At 42.6% G+C, this 19,989-nt stretch overlaps 1 protein-coding gene and 1 long non-coding RNA gene across 2 annotated transcripts; both read right to left on the minus strand.

Annotated features, from left to right (window-relative positions):
* Positions 1–2,984: 2,984 nt before the first annotated feature.
* Positions 2,985–11,917, minus strand: LOC122132025 (actin-histidine N-methyltransferase-like). Its single transcript, XM_042706773.1, has 6 exons — positions 11,795–11,917; positions 8,037–8,161; positions 6,700–6,792; positions 6,277–6,425; positions 4,082–4,154; positions 2,985–3,304 (listed from the first exon to the last, which is right to left on the minus strand). The coding sequence occupies exons 2-6, from the start codon at positions 8,131–8,133 to the stop codon at positions 3,000–3,002; spliced, it is 717 nt and encodes a 238-aa protein (XP_042562707.1). The 5' UTR covers positions 8,134–8,161; positions 11,795–11,917; the 3' UTR covers positions 2,985–2,999.
* Positions 11,918–17,765: 5,848 nt separating this feature from the next.
* On the minus strand, positions 17,766–19,749 carry LOC122132026. The gene is made up of 3 exons (XR_006152158.1): positions 19,638–19,749; positions 19,006–19,104; positions 17,766–18,073 (listed from the first exon to the last, which is right to left on the minus strand). It is a non-coding gene; the product is annotated as an uncharacterized LOC122132026 (long non-coding RNA).
* Positions 19,750–19,989: the final 240 nt, after the last annotated feature.

Consider the following 19,989-nt stretch of genomic DNA (forward strand, 5'->3'; position numbering starts at 1 on the left):
AAGCCTTTCCCAATTCCAGCAGACAGCTCTGGTCTCCTCTCCCCACCCCAGTGGCCGCAAGAAGGGGCTGGGGGGGTAGGTGGTAAGGACAGACATGGAGGGATGGGAGTGAGGAGTAAAGGAACTGGGGGGGTGGGGGGGGTGGGTGGGGGGAGACGGGAGTTTGTCAGTCTCCTTCTCAACATGTGCGGAAGGTACAATCAGGTCAATTCAATTCAAAGCCAATGCGACAAGCTAATTTTCCAGCCCGGTCATCTGCGGCCGGCCAGGAAGCCAGCCTGTGAGACATTGACAGTAGTCATTACAGTGACATGGGCTCCCAAACCTGCGCCTCACGGACACGGCACGCACCGAGGGGGGGTGGGGGGGTGGGTTAGCCAGAGCTGCCCCTGCCCGCCTTCACACACACACACACACACGGCTCTACGACCACACACACACACACACACACACACTACCCTCTATAGACCCTGACACTCCAGCCATGCACGAAACAGTGTTATACCTACATATCACTCAAAGACTACTTTTCGCTTTTCTCCTTCTACACACACACTCACACTCATCATCCACAGTCACAGAGTCTGAACGGACTCAAGTGTGGGTTGGATTGCTGTGCTGCTATTGCAAAGAGACACACTCTCTCTCTCACACACACACACACACACACACACACACACACACACACACACACACACACACACACACACACACACACACACACACACACACACACAATACCAGCATACAGGCCTGAGTTCTGGTTGAAAAGGAGGTTGCAGTGAGGACAATCTCTCCTGCTCAAAAGCTTCTGAGGACCTGCGGTGGCCACGGCAGCGAGAGTGAACTTTGGAATACTCCTCAGATGGAACTCATATTAACCCACTTCTGCCACCTACTGGTCACAAGCCAAAAAAAGGCTTCAGTGGAGTATGAGGACAAAAATAAAATGTATTGGAATAATAAGAGGGTTTATGAAAAGACACTAACACACAAGACGCCCAGATGCTCTTGGCAATGGCAATCATAGTGTCATTATTTACTAATGTATATAAATGGCAGGAATATTAATTGTTTGGGGCGTGAACAACAGAGGAAGGGACAATAAACCATGTTCCAGTAATTTAACTGCTGTGAAGAGCCCAACGTTTAATAACCAAAGATGTCAATAGAACGGTGGGAAAAATGACAAATACATTAACATCTCCCCATGAATATTTGATGCCTTATCTTGACAGTGCTGTGGATAAAATTCATTTTTCTAATTGACAGTCATCTAATGAAAGGAACAACCGAGATGAGCGGATGTTTTCAAACGTAATTCAGAAGAGCAGAGCCTTTTTATTGCCTCTTTAATAGCTCAAGCGTGGAACACAACCAGGGTAATATATATTGGTCTGATCACAGAGACATCTTAAATACATCATCATTTCCACATGTCATTTAATAACCACAAATCTGCATATTTAGCATTTTCCATCACGATAGCTAAACCTTAAATGACACTGGGTGATAATGTAGTGGACTTCGGGCAAAGAGATATTGGGACATCATTTACTCCACTGTTCCACTGAAACAGAGAAAATGGCTGCCTTGAGAAGAGAGAGCGATCTTCGTGACAGAAACTCCAGAGAAAAATCTAAAGACTACGCTTGAGCAAATCGAACAGCTGTGCATCTCCCCGACAGTAAACTACCATGACTATGAGGGGAAAAAAACGCCAGTACTGCTGTAGCAAACTACCCTGCTTACAGCATGACAACATATCCACACTCTTACAGTAGACTACCCTGGCCATGGGTAGCAATCGGTCAATACAGTTACAAGAAAACAAACAAACCTTAGTAGATCAAATGTGAGCACATGTCACTATGCCAACAACTAGAGGAAATGTGAATGAAGACTGCTCATTCAGTCTATGAATGTGTTCCCATACAAAAATGTAGGTGTTTATTCTTTACTGTTACATAGAACTAAGTGAGATGTAATGTGACATGTACAAATCAGTGGTTTGGCCCTGTGACAGACATGCAGTAAAATGAGACAAAACTGACTGTCCTCTATCACTAAAGGGCAGTGGCTGAGATGTGAGTATGGCGCCATCTGCTGGCCACACACGGTCACTGCCCGTGGCACCCGTAAGCCGTGTCAATGGCAGCTTATCACAACTCTTGAAATTGAGTGCAAGAGGGCATTCATTCAGCGGCTCCTCTGGCCCACCTCAGGCTACACTGCAGACTGCAGCCTTCAGACTTCAGCGGATGGAAAAGCTTTTAAAAAGAGCCTCAGCACTCACAGAGCAGAGCAGAGCAGAACAGAGGACAGGCAGACAGACTGCAGAGCCAGACCCTGCTGAACACGTCCAGAGGAACTGAAGCTGGTTTAATACCGTAGATGGCTGACACCAAAGAGTGCAGAAAACATAGGGCTTCTCATCAGAGTTTAACTACATTCAACTACTACTTCAAAAAGATAGCTTCCTATGGCGAATCAGAGGGAAAGTTGTGGGCAAGGTAAAATGTAATTAATTACAATGTGATTTGTACAATTAGTACAATTTAATTTGCATATCAGTATGGTGTTAGATGTAATTGGAGTTGGGGTAAGGTTTAGGGTTAGTAACATAAAATAAGAAGTCTAACATAAGTCACAACAACCAGTTATTATTCTAATATTAACATCACAATGTGCTACTCGTGCTATGTAATGGACTCTCCCACTCTCACTCTCACTCTCTTTCTGCCAATTTCAGCGGATGTCAGTTCTGACATCTGACATCTATGTCCTGCTTGACATGACATCTGTTTTAATCTGCTTTTAAACTCAGCAGTGCAGGGGCTTATCCGGTGATGTCACAGGGCTCAGTGTTCCAAGGTCCAATTTCTGAGCCATCAGTCGGGTCAAAAATGACACTTCAAGGGGGTTTGAAAGCAACTCTTTGACCATCACTACTGGTTCATACACACACACACACACACTAACCCTCTTTTCGGAATGACTTAGACACACACACACACACACACACACACACACTCCGATCTCCTCACCTGAATGACTTTGTAGAAGTAGGCATACTGGCGCGCAGTGTTCTTGTACTGGCTCAGGACGTCTGCGATGGCCTGCGTCGCCAGCAGGTGGCGTACCTCGTCCTCGTGGAAGTACAGCGGCGTGTCGTAGTGGGCGGGCAGTGTGCGGATGTAGGGCAGCCAAGGCGAAGCCGGGTTGGCGCGCTCACACAGCAGGTGCAGGGCCAGCGACACGTTGCCCATGGCCTGCAGGATGCGGTCCTGACTGTACAGGGGACCTGGAGAGAGAGAGAGAGAGAGAGAGAGAGAGAGAGAGAGAGAGAGAGAGAGAGAGAGAAAAAGAGAGGGAGTGAGAGGGAGTGAGAGAAAGAGAGGGAGTGAGCGAGAGAGAGAGAGAGAGCTGGAGGAGCGGCCAGATGGACGTTTGACCTGACAGGGGGCAGCAGCAGCAGCAGCAGCTTATGCACATGCTTAGAAGATGGAGGACGACTTTGATGACAAGTCCTTCCAATGTTGAGTATGGAGGACAACTTTGTCACGGCATTAGAACCAACATTTTAGAGAGGAGTTGGGGCACATGTCAGTACTATATAATAGGATTACATTAAGGCACATAAGACAGAAGTACATAAAATCTATATAGATGCATATGCATAATTTGTATATACAATGAAGATCAGACTGGTTTTGACACTGTGTACTAATTAGAACTTCTAAGCTGAATCAATGTGTAAATCGTTTATTGGTTCTTTGAAGTGAAGAATAGATTATTAAAATCTTGTCTTGTAAGATTTAGTTTAGATTAGTCCATGGCTACCTGGAAAGATCAGTACCATCGAAGGGTCAGTTTAGTGCAGCTTTTAGTTGCTCTATGCTGGAGATACAGCATTGTTTGCTTTGAGAACGGTTTGCGACCATCTCCGGGGGGGATTGTGTTCAGTGCATCTGTGCTGTACTGAGAGGAGTGAAGTCAAACCCTGAGACCGCATGACACACGTGGCAGCACATGCCAGAGGTCAAAGGTCAAAAGTCGGCGATCAGTCAGCCACACTCACCAAGGACGGAGTTCTTGGCCGATTCCACAGTCATCAGCATTTTCCGGGGGATCCACAGAAAGAGCTCCTCCGCCTGTTTACAAACATGCGTTTCAGATCATCACTCTACTCACAGACACTATACACCACCGCTGTCTACAGACAGAGCTCTTTGATGTCAGATTTTCACCTCCTCCCTGGCTGAAATCTTGAGGCTATCTGCCTACACACAAACCAGAACTGCTGCAGTCATTTTTTCTTATTTAAAAATGACAATTGAAAAAAAAAATCCCTGACTATTAACCACGGTTTATACATTGATTTTGTAAACGTTTTGTAAACCGGCCTGCGGTTAAGCTCCTGTGCCCTATACATGAATTTATGATTTTTCACCACGGTAATGCGGCTCCTCTTTTCACACGTGTTAATGCCACCTTGCTCTTGTCTCCTGTTACTGACAATGTGGGCAACTCTTCCTCCACCCCTTCAAGCCTCGCCTGGGCCTTTTACGTTTTGAAAAATCTTCTTACACCCAAAGCTTTCAAATCTTGCCTTAGTGAATTAAAATCAGCTAGCTAGCTAGCTACCACCAGTTATCAACAATGACAAACCCTGTAACAGGAGCGCTCTCGCTCACGCTCACACAAAACGGGCCAAGTAGTGTGAACAGATCTGCTGCTTGAATGACAAACAGAGGACTTAAAAATTCACTTGCATTTAGACATGATCACGTAACGTTGAAAAAAGTGTAGTTAATACACAGGTTTGTTTAATAAAGTTACATAAAAACCTTATATATACATATACATGACATATAAAGTCATAAAGTCTACTAACCACTAGATGTTTCTAGTAGGCAAAAAAATACATAACACCTCCTGAACGCAGCATTTAGTTTTTAACGTAATGTTGCCATGAAGTGGTTTTAGAGTGTGATATCGGAGAATTTTTACGAGTATGAGTATATTCCCTACAATAGTACATTGTAATATAGTGTGCAGTAAATAGTAGGGCAATTATGGTATACTTACCCTGTATGCATATTTACACTAGTTTCATACACCGATATCGGTATCAGTGAATCCCTAGTACATGGCAATATACAGTGCAGGGAATCACAGTATACTTAGACGGTATGCATATGTAGACAATAGTAATATATACACCAGTATCAGTATCAGTGCATCCGTAGTACATGGTGTTCATATATAGACTATGGTATGACCAAACTGTGAATGCGCATATTTTCATTCAACATGAACAACAAAAATGCATGCAATTCATAAACTGAGGAAGGCTGAGAGTACTCAGAACTAGCAAGGGAAACTAATTCACATGCATGTAATACATGGATCTCTTTTTTACTGTACACCAGTCGAGTGTTTGATTGAGTTTTGATTTGTTTTTGTCCTGGGCGTGTGAGATTACTTGGCCCATTAACCGAGTCTCGTAGTGATCTGAAAGGCTTGGGTGCGAGAAGAGCACTCCCAGTTCATTAAAGCCACTCAGTGTGATCAATGTGAGTGAATGAGGGTAATCTGCAGAGCTCAATAAGCACCTCATATGAAGATTATTCTAAAGGAAATTGATCACTGGACATGGCGGCGTTTGACAATAACATGGGCTGATCAATCCAGACCCCCCACGGAGGGAAACACGCGGCCTGTCGCCTCAACAGCACTCGCCAATCCACTTAAAAACATTGATGATTACAACTTCAGCAACGCCACAGCTTCCGTCTAGTCGCTACATCAAGTCATTATTGAACTGCACTGTTTTTGTCAAGTGTGTGTGTGTGTGTGTGTGTGTGTGTGTGTGTGTGTGTGTGTGTGTGTGTGTGTGTGTGTGTGTGTGTGTGTGTGTGTGTGTGTGTGACAGAGACCATGTTGGAGGAGAGCGGGAGAGAAAGAGAGAGAGAGATAACTTTATCTAAGTGAGAGAGTTAGAGTGAGTGAGAGAGAGCGAGTGAGTGATATAACGTGTGTGTGTGTGTGTGTGTGTGTGTGTGTGTGTGTGTGTGTGTGTGAGAGAGAGGAGTAAACACACTGTTGTATGAACATGTGTCGGTGTGTGACTGAGTTAGTGATGACTGACAAGTCTGGCTATTGTGTGTGTGTGTGTACCTGTGTGTGTGTGTGTGTGTATGTATGTATGTATGAGTGAGTACATGTGGGTGTGGGTTATTAATTACATCTTTAGACAGTAAGCACACACACCTTGATATCTCTTGTGGCTTTGAGTCCGTAGCCCTCATCTGCAAAATTGGAGATCTCAAAGCCATCGCAGGAGGCCCCACAGTCTGCAGCCCAGGCCATCAGCTCAGAGAAGTTTTCCTCTCTGTTGCCCTCAAACGTCACTGACATACCTACGCACACACACACACACACACAACACAAGATTGTCACATAACATTTGCAGCCCAGGCCATCAGCTCAGAAAAGTAATCCTCTCTGTTGCCCTCAAACACCATTGACATACCAGCAGACACACACATCATGTCAAATAACATCACAGTCAAACATCACTGACATATCTGGACCCACAAACACACACATGCATGTATGTACGTACGTATGTATGCATGCATGTGTGTATATATGTATGTGTGTATGTATGTGAGTATACTGTCAAGTTAGAACCTTTCTGCTTCTTGCGGATCTTTTCCACCAACGTTCGAATCTGGACATACTCTTCCCACTCCTTGCCAGCAGAGGGGGCTGCACTGCTGCACTCTGAAAGGAGAGAAGAGAAGGGTTAAACTATTTCAATCCAAAAAAAAAGGTGTGTTACATTGTTGAGAAAAATGTGCAGTCAGGCCTCTACTGACGGGCTAGTCTCACAGAGGAGATGAAAACTTTACCTAAAGATCTCATAACGTACCCAATACCCAAAGCTAATACAGGGAGAGGAAATGAGATTCTCTCCCAGAGGAAGACACTTATGGGAATGCACTAGTGGTCTTTGGTCAGAGTAATCCCTCGATTTATTTCAGAGGAGGTCTACTTATGTCAGCAAGGGGAAAACATCTCTATCAACACAGAAGCATAAGAAGAACTGCACAGGCTGAAGCTATGGATCTCTGAAATAAAAGTGAAATAGAGATGATATCCATTGCAGTTGTGCTTCATCACAGCTCTGATAACACAAGTGCAATATCTGTTTGCTAGTACATAACCCAGCAAAAAAAAAAAAAAACGGTGACATTCAATCAATCAATCAATCAATCAATCAATTCAATTTTATATAGCGCTTCTCTATATACCCGAAGTCGCTTTACAGAGTCCAGAGTCCAGTAGTCATACACACACCTACCGGTGGTGGTAAGCTACCTCACACACCTACACACACCTACCGGTGGTGGTAAGCTACCTCAGTAGCCACAGCTGCCCTGGGGCAGACTGACAGAAGCGTGGCTGCCAATCAGCGCCAACGGCCCCTCCGACCACCACCAACATTCATTCATATTCACACAATGCAATGCATGTCTTTTATGATGGTGGGGGAAACCGGAGTACCCGGAGTAAACCCACGCAGGCACGGGGAGAACATGCAAACTCCACACAGAAAGGACCTGGAACGACCTGGAAGGACCGGGATGCGAACCCAGGGCCTTCTTGCTGTGAGGCGACAGTGCTAACCACTGAGCCACCGTGCTGACATTAATCTCTCACCCATCAACAATACACACAATAAAAGAGAATGAGAAATATATTCATTAATTTTGTATGGTCTATGACTGGTCTATGAGATTAGCGCTTTGAAGTCAACAGCAACTTGCTAATGTACACAGACCAGTAATAGGCTATGCCACCTAGGATAAATATCGAAATCAATTCAATAAAGGCACTTGCAGATGGCAATAACTCTGAAAGGTTCTGTCTCTGTCACCAAACAATGACACAATTATTAAACTCTATCCTAGCAGTACCTTCCTTGTCCTCTTATCTGTGGTGAGGAAGCCATTGGCTGCACTTACTCTGCAAGAGTTCAGAGATGAGGTTCATCATCTCTTTGGGGGAGACTGCAGCGGTGGCCCCCGACTTCTGAGTCTTCACACGACTCTTCTTCCCCATCTTCTGTCTGGAGCAAAATGCAGCTTTACTACAACAGAGCAGGAGAGAGCAGAATGAGGCAATATCCTTATCATCATCAGCAGCATCATCATGATTACTAGTATTATTATTATTATTATTATTAAGCAAAGAGAGGAGAGAGCAGAATGAGGCAATATCCTTATTGTTATTATCATCCTCATCATCATCATCTTTCTTATTATTATTATTATGCAAAGATAGGAGAGAGCCGAATGAGGCTATATCCTTATTATCATCATCATTTTTGTTCTTCTTCTTCTTATTATTATTATTATGAGAGGAGAGAGCATAATGATGCATGTCCTTATAATGTTAATGATAAGGCCATTCATTACTCCTGCGTTTGGCTGTGGGTATCAGGCAATTTGGCTAAAGCCTGGTACCCGCAGCCACAGCAGCACTTAACAAAATAACCCACTGATAACCCTGCTGTTGCTGAGTGTAGGTGGATACGGTCAGTCATTGTCATGTGAGGTTTCTGTTAAATGCACTGTTGTTGAACTCATGTTGTTCGCAGATGAGCACTGTGTGCTGTTCTGTTATATGTACTATGGGATGTAAAACGTGAAGTAGACATACACTGCTGTGGAAAAGAATTTCCCCCCCGGGAGGCAATCAACTAAACAAAAGTATCTAAACATCTTTTCTCATTTAACATTTCTCCTGCTCTTCAGACAGGAGGTTCAACAGACCAGACAGTTCAACGTCAACCTACAGTTTATCCAGTGTATAATGTGAAATGCATATGAAGACCACTAGAGGTCAGTAATTATCACTGAAGTCAACTACAGTACTTTTTGCTTTGAAATTTCCACCAAATAACCATGATAATTTCAATAATCATCACACATATCACATGTATTATTTAGAAGTGTGAGCATGGCATTTTATTAATGGGTCTGAAGTGTGCTTTTACATTTAAACGAGATTTTGCATCAAACACCAACTTCTATGTAATCAAAAAACACTTTATATTCCAACTGTGTCCTGTGTACTTGTAATGGCAGCAGATCCCTGTGTGTGGGTGTGTGAGAGTGAGTGACAGTGTGTGTTCCTCCTCTGTTGGAGAGCACAGGTTGAGCTGAATGGCCGCTAACCCTTTAAGACAGATGGGCACAAAACCCTTTAGCAGCCCTGACAGCTTCCTGGTGACCACTCGCTACTTTAGGCCAGTGAAAGAGTGAGAGAGAACATAAACAGCTCAAGTGAATGTCAGAATGTAACCTACCAAACAACAACAGAGACAGAGAGAGACAGAGAGAGAGAGAGAGAGAGAGAGAGAGAGAGAGAGAGAGGCTGAGAGTCAATGAACGCCTTCATCTCCTAGCTCTGTGCCTGACAGCCTGATCTTTGGACCGCAAGCCAGTGCAAATTCAACAAGCCAGTGTGGCTGGATTTAAGCAAATGCAGGAAAATATGTAATGATTGCTCTTACAAGGCTAAAAATTAAATCGACTATTGATCACTGTGTTAAACTTTCCACGCTTCAAGATGAGAACAAAACAAAGTGGGATTTTGGATGAAATGGGACTTTGCTAAAGCTGTTCCTAGCTCATCCAGTAAGTGATCTAAGCCAAAGCAGCTCCGCATGTGCCACTGTCAGACACTCTTGCTTCTGTCACCATTTGTGGTCCACCTGTACACTGAAGTATCTGTGAACAAGCACAGCCATGCAAAGGATGCTCTTACTCATGTCTTTACCAAACAGAAAAACAGCTATTCAAAAGGTTATGGCTGACAGGTTAAAAGCTGTTCATCAATGAGTACCGTTTAGAATCCAAAAAGAACCACTGGATATGCCATCCTGGTCAAAAGCATCGATCCTGTCCATTAAAATAGATGAACTGATAGCAGGGCTGTGTGTATGTGTGCGTTCCATCACTGACAGCAAAATGGTGCCTTAAAAACCATTGTCTGCAGCATGCATGCTACACCTACATCCTGCGGGCTGTTTGCTTGCCTCATCCTACTTTCATTTGTTGACCTTATTTCAATGCAACAGAGCTTCGGAACTGTTCAGCGTCTCCCTAGCAACAATCCGGTGTGATTCTGTTGTGTAATATTTCCACACACATCCATCTGATTTCATGTATAAAACTTAAAGTGCATAAACCTAATGCATGGACTGAATTCCACAGCCAGTATTGGGGCTGATAGTCTAATGTCTAAATAAATGGAATAATGCATTTTTAGAGGATCTTGGTTTTAAACACAACATAAGATACAGGTGTATGTACACAGAATTAAACTGTTGGATTATGCTAACATGAGTAGTTCTTGTAGCCCAATGTTCAATAAACTTTTCTAGAAACAGTTTTCATTTCAGGAGGCCTAGGGCAAGAGGAAACATGCACTGGACCTACATTGATGCAACCACAGATGTTGCAGCAACTGACTTTGCAATCTCAGCTGTCCCTGCCTTTCAGGAGTGCTACTTTCCCAGTGCAAGAAAGAAACCAGTGCAAAGCGGTTATGTTTAGAAGAGGTTTCACATAAACGAGGTTGGAATATTAGCTGGTACCCACAAACAAAGAAAGCCGAGCTACTGGCAAAGACTACTCAACTATTTATACTAGTTATGAGCCGACAGAGGAAGTGACCATGTAACTGCAGGGAGAAAAATCTGATTTTGATGTTGATAACCAAGTTTAGGCTGCCATGACACAGACAAAATCAGCCACTGCCCTCAGATCGGAGGCCTACATGTTGTAGCAGGAAATGCGGTCTGCAGAAGAAAGATGGTTGGTAAAGAAAGAGGATGGTACTTTTTACATTACAAACGCACACTCCGTCTCACTGAGACACATATCTTCCATCACCACTCTCTTCATTCAGATACGAATCTAATTTTCACAAATGGCACCAAATTTAGATTTCCTTCAGTTTGGACGTATAAACACCAGCAGTTATGACCCACTCTAACAATTAAGATCACTCGAATTGCTTCAAACTCACTGTCAAATTAATGAATGACCAGACCCAGATTCACTTCTCAAGGTTGGTGTTTTATGAAGGCCATCATTGTAATAATTTCACAATGGATATGCGTGTCTTGCCCAAGTTCAAGCCACCAACAGCTGACCTAATTTTGTGCCAATTATCTTCGGCTACCCCGTGCCTGACAGGGGCAGAAATTACCGAGTTAACTGGTCGTTTGGTTACTAATAATAGCGTCGGCTTTGGCTAAACCAGTTGCTAGCCATAGCGCTGCAACAAATCACGCAAGCCCAACTAACCTGCACAGTGTCAAATAACGCAAGACAGCCGATTTCAACAAACTTGCGCTCCACATATAGGTTTAGCACATGAAGTCACTTAAGTTACCACGCCCAACAATTAAAACATTTGGGGTCTTGACTAGCTAGAAGCTAACATAGTGGACACGCTAGCTAGCCAGCAAGTATTAAACTTTGGCTATTCTGGGGAAGGCAGCTTAGATAGCTAGTTAGCTTAGGTTTCATATCAAGCTACATCACAAATAAGCTAGCAACTTGTTAGCTGGCTAACTAGCTTGCAACAGAGCGTCAAGCAGCTGCATGGAAACATAACTTAAAAGTTATTTGTAAAACTACTGTCAGACATAAATGGATTCTTGTTCAGAACGAATACACATTATTTTATACTTGTCTGATAAAACTACCTTATAATTATCAGCAACGGTTCCTCCTGTCAATCTGCTCTCAATCCACTTCCACAAGGAGAATAACTGCTCAACCTAACCCCACTCAATTTGCCAACGCCTCCAACGGCAAATAACATCATTCCAATTGGATGTTGCTGAAGTATCGCCAACCCTACTATCACGTGCTTTGGTTTTTCATTGGCAGATGGAACAACATGTGCAAGTTAAAATATTCTCTGATTGGCTTTACAGCAACACTTTGCAACAATTTGCTACTTTTTGAGGTGTGTCTTTAAAGCAACTAGTTTGGTATCATCAAACTCATTTTGATGGTTTGGGATATGGACATAAGAAGGACCGATCAACACAAGTCATTCCCACTACATCATGTAGCAGTGTGATATTTGCCGGAAAATCCTGTAAAAATGTTAAAAAAAAATTAAATCACAAAATTAGAAAAAACACTATCATCAATATATCATAACAACACGCTTTTTGCACGGGTTTTAACATGCTTTTTAGGTAGTTAGCGGGTTAGCTTTAGATAAACACATCTTACTGCTGCTTTAAAGTGGAAATGTGAAGAGTTTTTGTCCCCCTTTGAGACATGCCCGCTAATTGGTAGAACTGAAGGCCGCCCCGTTTCTGCTCAGTTTCATTGGTCGTATAGACATTACTCCTATGTCTATGGTAAGAACACATTTTTTTCTTCCAAGTTTGTCTTCACTACACAGACATGAAGTCGCCGTGTGATCGTCCTTATATGCATTTTTAACAAAATAATTCTCTTCATCACTGCTTAGCTGAACTATGACATAAATCAAACCATCAGTTGGAGTAGGCTTAAGCAGGCTATGCCTTAGAAAACTAACAGGTGTTTTGAAGTTAAATAGAAGGTACAACTAAATCAGACATAAAAAAATACAAAATCTCTATCTAATAATACATATGCTACTAAGCATGCTATGAACTGTATTGTACAACTACCTGTTAAGTATACACAATGCTTTCATATAGCTAAGGCCTATGTTGCACAATTAAACTAAACCATAAAGAGCAGGCTATAATTGTATTCTCTGCCACTGGTTACCTCTTGGTTGGAATCATTTAGCAGTTTTAGTATACTAGATGTAATATAATCTTGTGAGTGGGACCTTGACTTTTGCACAGGCATAGTCACTACTCTGTTTGCCTGTCCAGTGATCTGCTTACACAAAGGCCCCTGGGATCACCGTATGAATGGAATGGCCCACCAAACACTAATGTAAGAGACAATTAGAAACATTATCTGCAGAATCAATAGATACATAGCTTTAAAAAAAACCTGTCATGTGTAAGTATCTGCACAACGTCCAATGATTTATTTTGTGAGTCTGAGTCTGTGTATGTGTGTGTGTGGGTGTGTGTGTATTCTGTGTTTGTGCATATCCTCCTATGAATGTTTCCAGTAGAGCATGTTTGTGTCTAGGTCTGTGCAGTGAGTTTGAGGCCCAAGTTCTTGCCAAAAGTATCTTTTCATTTCCAACAATATTTTCTTTAGCCATATACAATTTCACCAGTCCTCCAGGAGATGGCGACCTTGCCCCTTTCTTCAAATGCACAGGATTATAAAAGACAGAGACATGAACATGTGTATTTCATTTTAATGGTAAACACTCTAAAGGAGATTTTTCCATTTGAGCCAAACTTTTCAGTTGCTAAGATATCAGTCTATCTCAGATACATGTATACATCTTATGAAAAATATATGACTGCATGCTAACTAAAGATATCCTACAGGAATAGGAAGGCCTATTTACATAGCAAACGCTGTATATCCAAGGATACAAGTTTACTGAATATTACATAGTGACAGTCTACAACAAAACATTTAATTAATCACAGGCTCTTCACCACACCACTGTCACAAAAGAAGCAGTGCATTTGAATGAAAATATAAGAAAATAATATCAATTAAACGTTGTGCTTTCAAATGAACACATATATAAAAACTCAGTAGTTGTGTATAGACTATCAGTTAAAAAGGTCACTTTTTCAAAATACGTTTTTTTTTTTTTTTTAAACAAATGAGTGTATTTTCACTTGTGTTTCAGGTGAATTTGAAACATTACAGCAGGTTCTGAACTTCAGAATATGTACTGTTTGAGGAACAGTTTAGGTGAGTCAATTCAAATTCAATTCAAACAACATTCTTTTCACATATATGTCAAATATAAATGATTTCTTCTTCATTCATCAAATGATTGCTGCTCATTTTGTCTATATGTGTTTTACCTTAGACATCAAGTTGTGGCAAATCTCACATATTACATATTACACAGACAAAAGCCACCTGCTGCATCTTTAGGTCTTAACAATTCTCTTGCCTTTCATAAATGTTTCATAATATTTTGCACAGTCATTCAATGAGGACTGTTCCCTTTACCAAAACTGGGCATAGTGTATACAGACAATCAATCACAATGTCCCATATGTTTATTTATGCACATTTTCACCAATTTTAAATTGTTTTGTTTACCCTCTATCAAGCCATTTAAATACCAGTAAAACCAGATGCAGCAAATGTCCTTTAGAAACAGTGTTGAATCTTGAGTGTTCAGGCCAAGCAAAAGAGACATGGACATTATACACTGACCACAATGACACGGCTCTGTGTATTGCTGAAAGTCTCTTTGTGTCCCTGTTACACACAAGACTCTGCTTAAGAATGCTCATGTAGGTCTCAGGTTCATAGCTCATATACAGTATATTGCACTTCATATTTCTATGAGATACCATCTTTATACAGTATGTACGAGCTATATGTGCACATATACATCAACTTCAATAATGACACTTCAACACTCAACAAAGACATAGATCATATAGCTTAGCTAAGACACTGTTTGCAATACAGATATAACTCAGCTTAGAGACCACAGATGACATGGACAGGACATAGTTAAGGGATCATTGACAATACAGACAGGACAGGACTGCATGTTCATGTGAACATTCAGGTGAATACTTCTTATGAGAAATGCAACACCCAGCAGAGATCACTTAAACTCCACAGAGACCCTAGTTTTGATATTTGAAAGAATGCACACGAGAAACGCTAGTTGGTGGTTTATCGTGACATGGTCTGATTCCAGTCCTTGACGACCCAGCTTTGCCAAATGTTGTTATTGTTGAAGTGGTATGGTCATCCTTGCGGGGTGTACACAGAGATGCTACGCTTGAACACTGTGCACAGTGAGCTCAGCTAAGAGTTGTTAAGAGTACACAGGGAAATCCATTAGTCCTTAAGGAACACATGAAGAACCTGGTTCTAAAGGTTCTCAGCCAGCACTAACACAATGCACTAAAGGTGCATTCACACTCAACGTTCGGTTCTCTTGATCCACAGTGAAGCAGAACATAATACACGTGGTGGTTAACATCCAATCAGAAACTGAGAAACAGAATCCATATGGATTACCAGGTCCCACAATGATTGGACAGATTTGGACAGATTAGACAATCAACCATTTTTTGCACATCTTCACCGCACATCACACGCCACATCATTGCGGTGCTGCACTCCGACGCGCTCGTCCTCATCAGTTTCTGCTCACACGGAGGTCAAACCAGGAGAAAGCCCACAAAGACTTAGCAAATGGAAAATATAAAAATGGACAAAAAAAAACACAGAAGATGGACCTCATTAATCAGAAGTACCAAAAAAAAAGTTTGGTACAAGAGGATGACAATTTCAAATCCAACCATGGTACCAAAACATAATGGGCAACATAGTTGCTACTATCAAAGGAACCAGATGTGCTTGTATAGTCTGTCTTTTGAATCCACAGGACGCAGCGCAGTGCTCATAACACAGCGAGAAACAGGCCTACCGCACTGATCGTGTCATATCAGGATGTCAGCTTTCTCACCCGTCCCACCTAACTACTCTAATGACATAACCACACCACAGTGTAGACCAAATCAAACCAGGCAGGGGGGGAAGAGACCCTAATGCCAGGTTCATTCTGAAAACGTCTGCAGATGGACGAACTGTGAACTGTTGACACAAGTAGCAACTCACAACAGCCATAAAGGAGGTGCACAAGAAGTGGACTTCATAGAACTTGTGGGCCACTCACGGAAAGTGGCAAAAATAGACAAGAAGCATAAAACACTAAATATCGTCCCTCACTGCTGGTGTAAACTCCCACACTGAGAGACTGGGGGGTGATAGTGGTTCAGGAGGTAGAGGAGTCGTTCGATCCCGACTCCTCTTCACCAAGTGTCGAAGTGTCCTAGAGCAAGACACTGAACCCCAAACCGCTCCCGACGCGCAGGTTGGCAACTTAGATAGTAGCCTCCGCCATCGGTGTATGAATGGGTAGATGTCTGAGGCATTCATCTGTAAAGCGCTTTAAGTGCTTTATGAGTAGAAGAGCGCTATATAAATGCAGGTCCATTCACATGAGCTGAGGAGCTTATTGCAAGTGGCGTTGAGGCAGTTGTCATTTCAGCAATCCTGCAGACATGGTCAAGAGATTTTCCAGACTGCACACACAGACCGCACTATGCTCAACGAGAACACCCTGCAGCTTGGAGAACTCAGAAAAGTGAGCAAAAGGACTTGGCTAAAAGAACTCAAAGAGATGTTACACAGTACATGCTCTTAACAAAGGGCTTTGATACCGATCCAACAGGTCGTATATCGATGGCAGGTCTGACAGTGGAATTTTTGAAACTCGTGAGACGCAGCTTCAGGTGGTATCTTCAGAGTCAACGGACAGCCTTGCTTTGCAGTTATGACAGAACACAGTTGTATTGCGACAACTTGTCCCTAATGATCTGGGATCAGAGGACTAGTAGTTCAGCCATGAACTACAAATTTCCATTCCATTATATTTAGCTGTTGTGTGATTTAATGAGCTAAGTGCTGACAAGGTAGTCAGTGACTCTGGCCCAAATCTGGGATTGATCTGGATTCGTCAGCTCAAGGTCAGCTTAAGGTCAATGTGTTTATGTTCATGCCCGTTCACGTTTGTTCAGTTAGACAGATGGAAGTGTGAACGTGAATTACATTTAATTAGCATTAGAATGATTGTCAAATTCAGATCTGCTTCTTCATATAATGAAGGTAGATTCTTGTAGCATGTGTTAATGTGTTACTGTTATTCTGAATCAGAAGTGCAAAACTCAAGCAACAAGCTTTGCCTCAGCCTTCTGCCAATGCCAAAACAGGTCCAGATTCTCAGAGTTCCCTGAGTGGCACTTAGCATCGGCCCTCTAGCGGGAGTGGGCCTGAAAACCAGTGGGTTTGTATTGCTTTATCTGACGAACACTAGAATTATTACAATGATTCAGTCAGTGGAAGAATTAAACATTATTGATAACCTCCTCTATCCAGCAGACTTCTCTCTCTCTCTCTCTCTCTCTCTCTCTTAAACACACACAGACACACACAGACACACACTCACACTCACACACACACACTTCAGAGCACACTCCAGTATTCAGACCAAAAAGGACTTCCCTTCCTCTGTTCACCCCTGCATATACTACATCCTTCCATACAATGATCACAGTTTTGAAACACAAGGTATGAAACTGAATATGGTGATAACACACACACACACATGTATGCTTAATACATGGCCACTCTAGAGAAGAAAAATATACTGATAGAAAAATAGTGCCATGTTTAGTCAGCCGCGATTCTTAACATGTGGGCTTCCTGAAGGAGTAGCTCTACATAAAAAAAAAAAAAAAGCTTCCTCGGTCAACCACACACAATTCAAACGTACGGGCAAAAAACCCATCCATGATCAGACATGCAGGTTTAAGCAACCTCTGAACAACAGGTTTACGGTTGTTCCAACCTCTAGGGTCACATCCTGGAATGGCAGATTATTGGTCAGAACTAGCTGTCTGTCCTCAGCACTTTGTAACACTGAGTATGGCATGAAACTGACTTGTCAGCGGATGTTGTGTTTTTTTTTCTTCTTCTTGTTTGTTTGTGTTTTGTGATGATTACTTTGAAGCTTAAGGGGAAGGAAGAAAACAGGATATGACACGACTTGAGTTGAGGAAAGAGCGATGCAAGCAGTTTGTCTGCTTGGTGATCTTCCTAGGAAAGCCTTTGCCTGTGCAGGAGGCAGCTGCTGGTGTCTCCCGCTTTGTTTACTGGGTTGCTTGTTTGCTTTAGACCCTGGGTGCTGGCTGATGCCGCGGCTACAAAGGTCCTTTGAACTGGTTCCCAGAGAGGTGCTGCCGGATGGAGGGCTTAGAGCCTGTTGCATCCCCCAGCTTACGCCACACCACCTGAGAGCGTAGCAAGAGAGAGAGAGAGAGAGAGAGATCAAGGGGGGTATACAAAAAAGGGACAGAAAAGAGAAAGGGACAAAGAAAAAGGAAAGAGATGTTACACAAGTTCACAATGCACACACATACACACACTCACACACACACACACACAAATAGAGACAGAGGGAGTAGTGGGGAAAGAGAGATATCAGAGGCAGACAAAAGACATGAAGGCCTAATTCCACTTTAATGCCAGGGCATCGGAGACCATGAATGGTGGCATTGTGCCCGCACATCATCACCGTGGCGATTCTTTGACAGACGTAGAGCGGTGAAAATACCGGGGTTATATGTACGAGAACAGTGTCAGTGTACCGTTCCCAGATCCCCGTCCTTTCAAACACAAACACAAACACACACACACACACACACACACAGGAGAGGGGCCCCTGGAATCCTTATCTGGGATCTGCGCCCCTCAGTGCTTAGAACCCAGTGGCTTCCTGAACAAGCTCCAATAGAGTGGCATTGTTTCAGCTGGTGAAGTTATTTTAATTGCATTGACAACAGTGCCATGAATACTCCAAGCCCATCGTCCCAGGGACACTAATTACGGTCCTCGTAAAAACAAAAACAAGGCTTTGTAGTGCTGTAGAGGGAGCCAGAATCCTCTATCAAATGATGACATGCACGACCCTCTCAAGAAAAAACATACACACATGCAGAACACACACACACACACACACACATGCAGAATACCAACACAAATATTCACACTATATCCTAATACGAATATGAAAACATGCACTTTCAAATTCAAGGAAACACATATATATATATACACAGTACTTATACTGCAAACATAACTGTACAAAATCACACACTCACGCACACTGTATGACACCTCTACAATATGCCATAGAGACAGAAATAACCAATAGGCTGCTTACATTACACATCTCTCTGACAATGGCCTTCTCTTTTTCACTCAGGTCTTCCTCATAATCTTCAGGGATCTGTCTGTCCAGGTTCTCGTGCACCTCAAGGACCTGCACAAACACCAAGGGATGAGGCAAATGCTCACTTTTGTCACAGCAACTTTAACTATTGATATCTAAGTTTGACCTCTGACAGGATGATCTCTAATCTGTGAGACTCTAAGACTGGGAATGGAGGCTTATAAAATATCTAATTTACTAGACATACCACATGGTGGCACAATTGCTTGCTGTGTGATCTACAGTACAGTTATGACCAATTCAACAAAAGTACTTGAAGATTTAAAGTATTTGCCTGAAGATTATATTTAAGATTACAAAACACTGCATGCTTACTGAGAGCATTAGCCAATTAATGGCCTGAAAATGATTCACATGCTTTGCAATCTCACTGAAACTCCTGACAGAAATAAGGTATTATGCAACGTAAATAGAAACTTTTTGTTCTTTATCTCATGAAAAATAATACCGGCATTTGGGACATTGAGCAAAGCTAGTGTTTACTTTCTGATTCTGAAGTTCGGTCATTGGACCTGCACCGTGCACTGGAGCACTCATGCGTGGGGGATGGGACTGGGCCTTACCTTCATGGCGTGGACCACAGCCTCGGGCTTCTGTGCAGGAGGAGGCAGGTAGGGGGTGGAGGAGGAGGTCAGCTCTGCGGCGGGAATGTGACCAGAACCCTGCGGGTAGAGGAGTAGAGGAGCAGGCTGATGTTCAGAGGGGATGCATGAAAATGAAATATGAAAATGCACACATTCTCTACATCTATCTATAATGCATGTGCTATCACAATCACAAATGCATGCTCTCTCTCAAACACACACTGCAGAATGCAATCTAATACTTTTTCTCTTTCTCTCCTCAGACACATAGCCACACTGAGTCCAATTTCTTTCTTTCTAAATACATCTCTATGACACACATACACACACA

This window comes from Clupea harengus, unplaced genomic scaffold, assembly GCF_900700415.2.
Source record: "Clupea harengus unplaced genomic scaffold, Ch_v2.0.2, whole genome shotgun sequence".
Lineage (NCBI taxonomy): Eukaryota > Metazoa > Chordata > Actinopteri > Clupeiformes > Clupeidae > Clupea > Clupea harengus.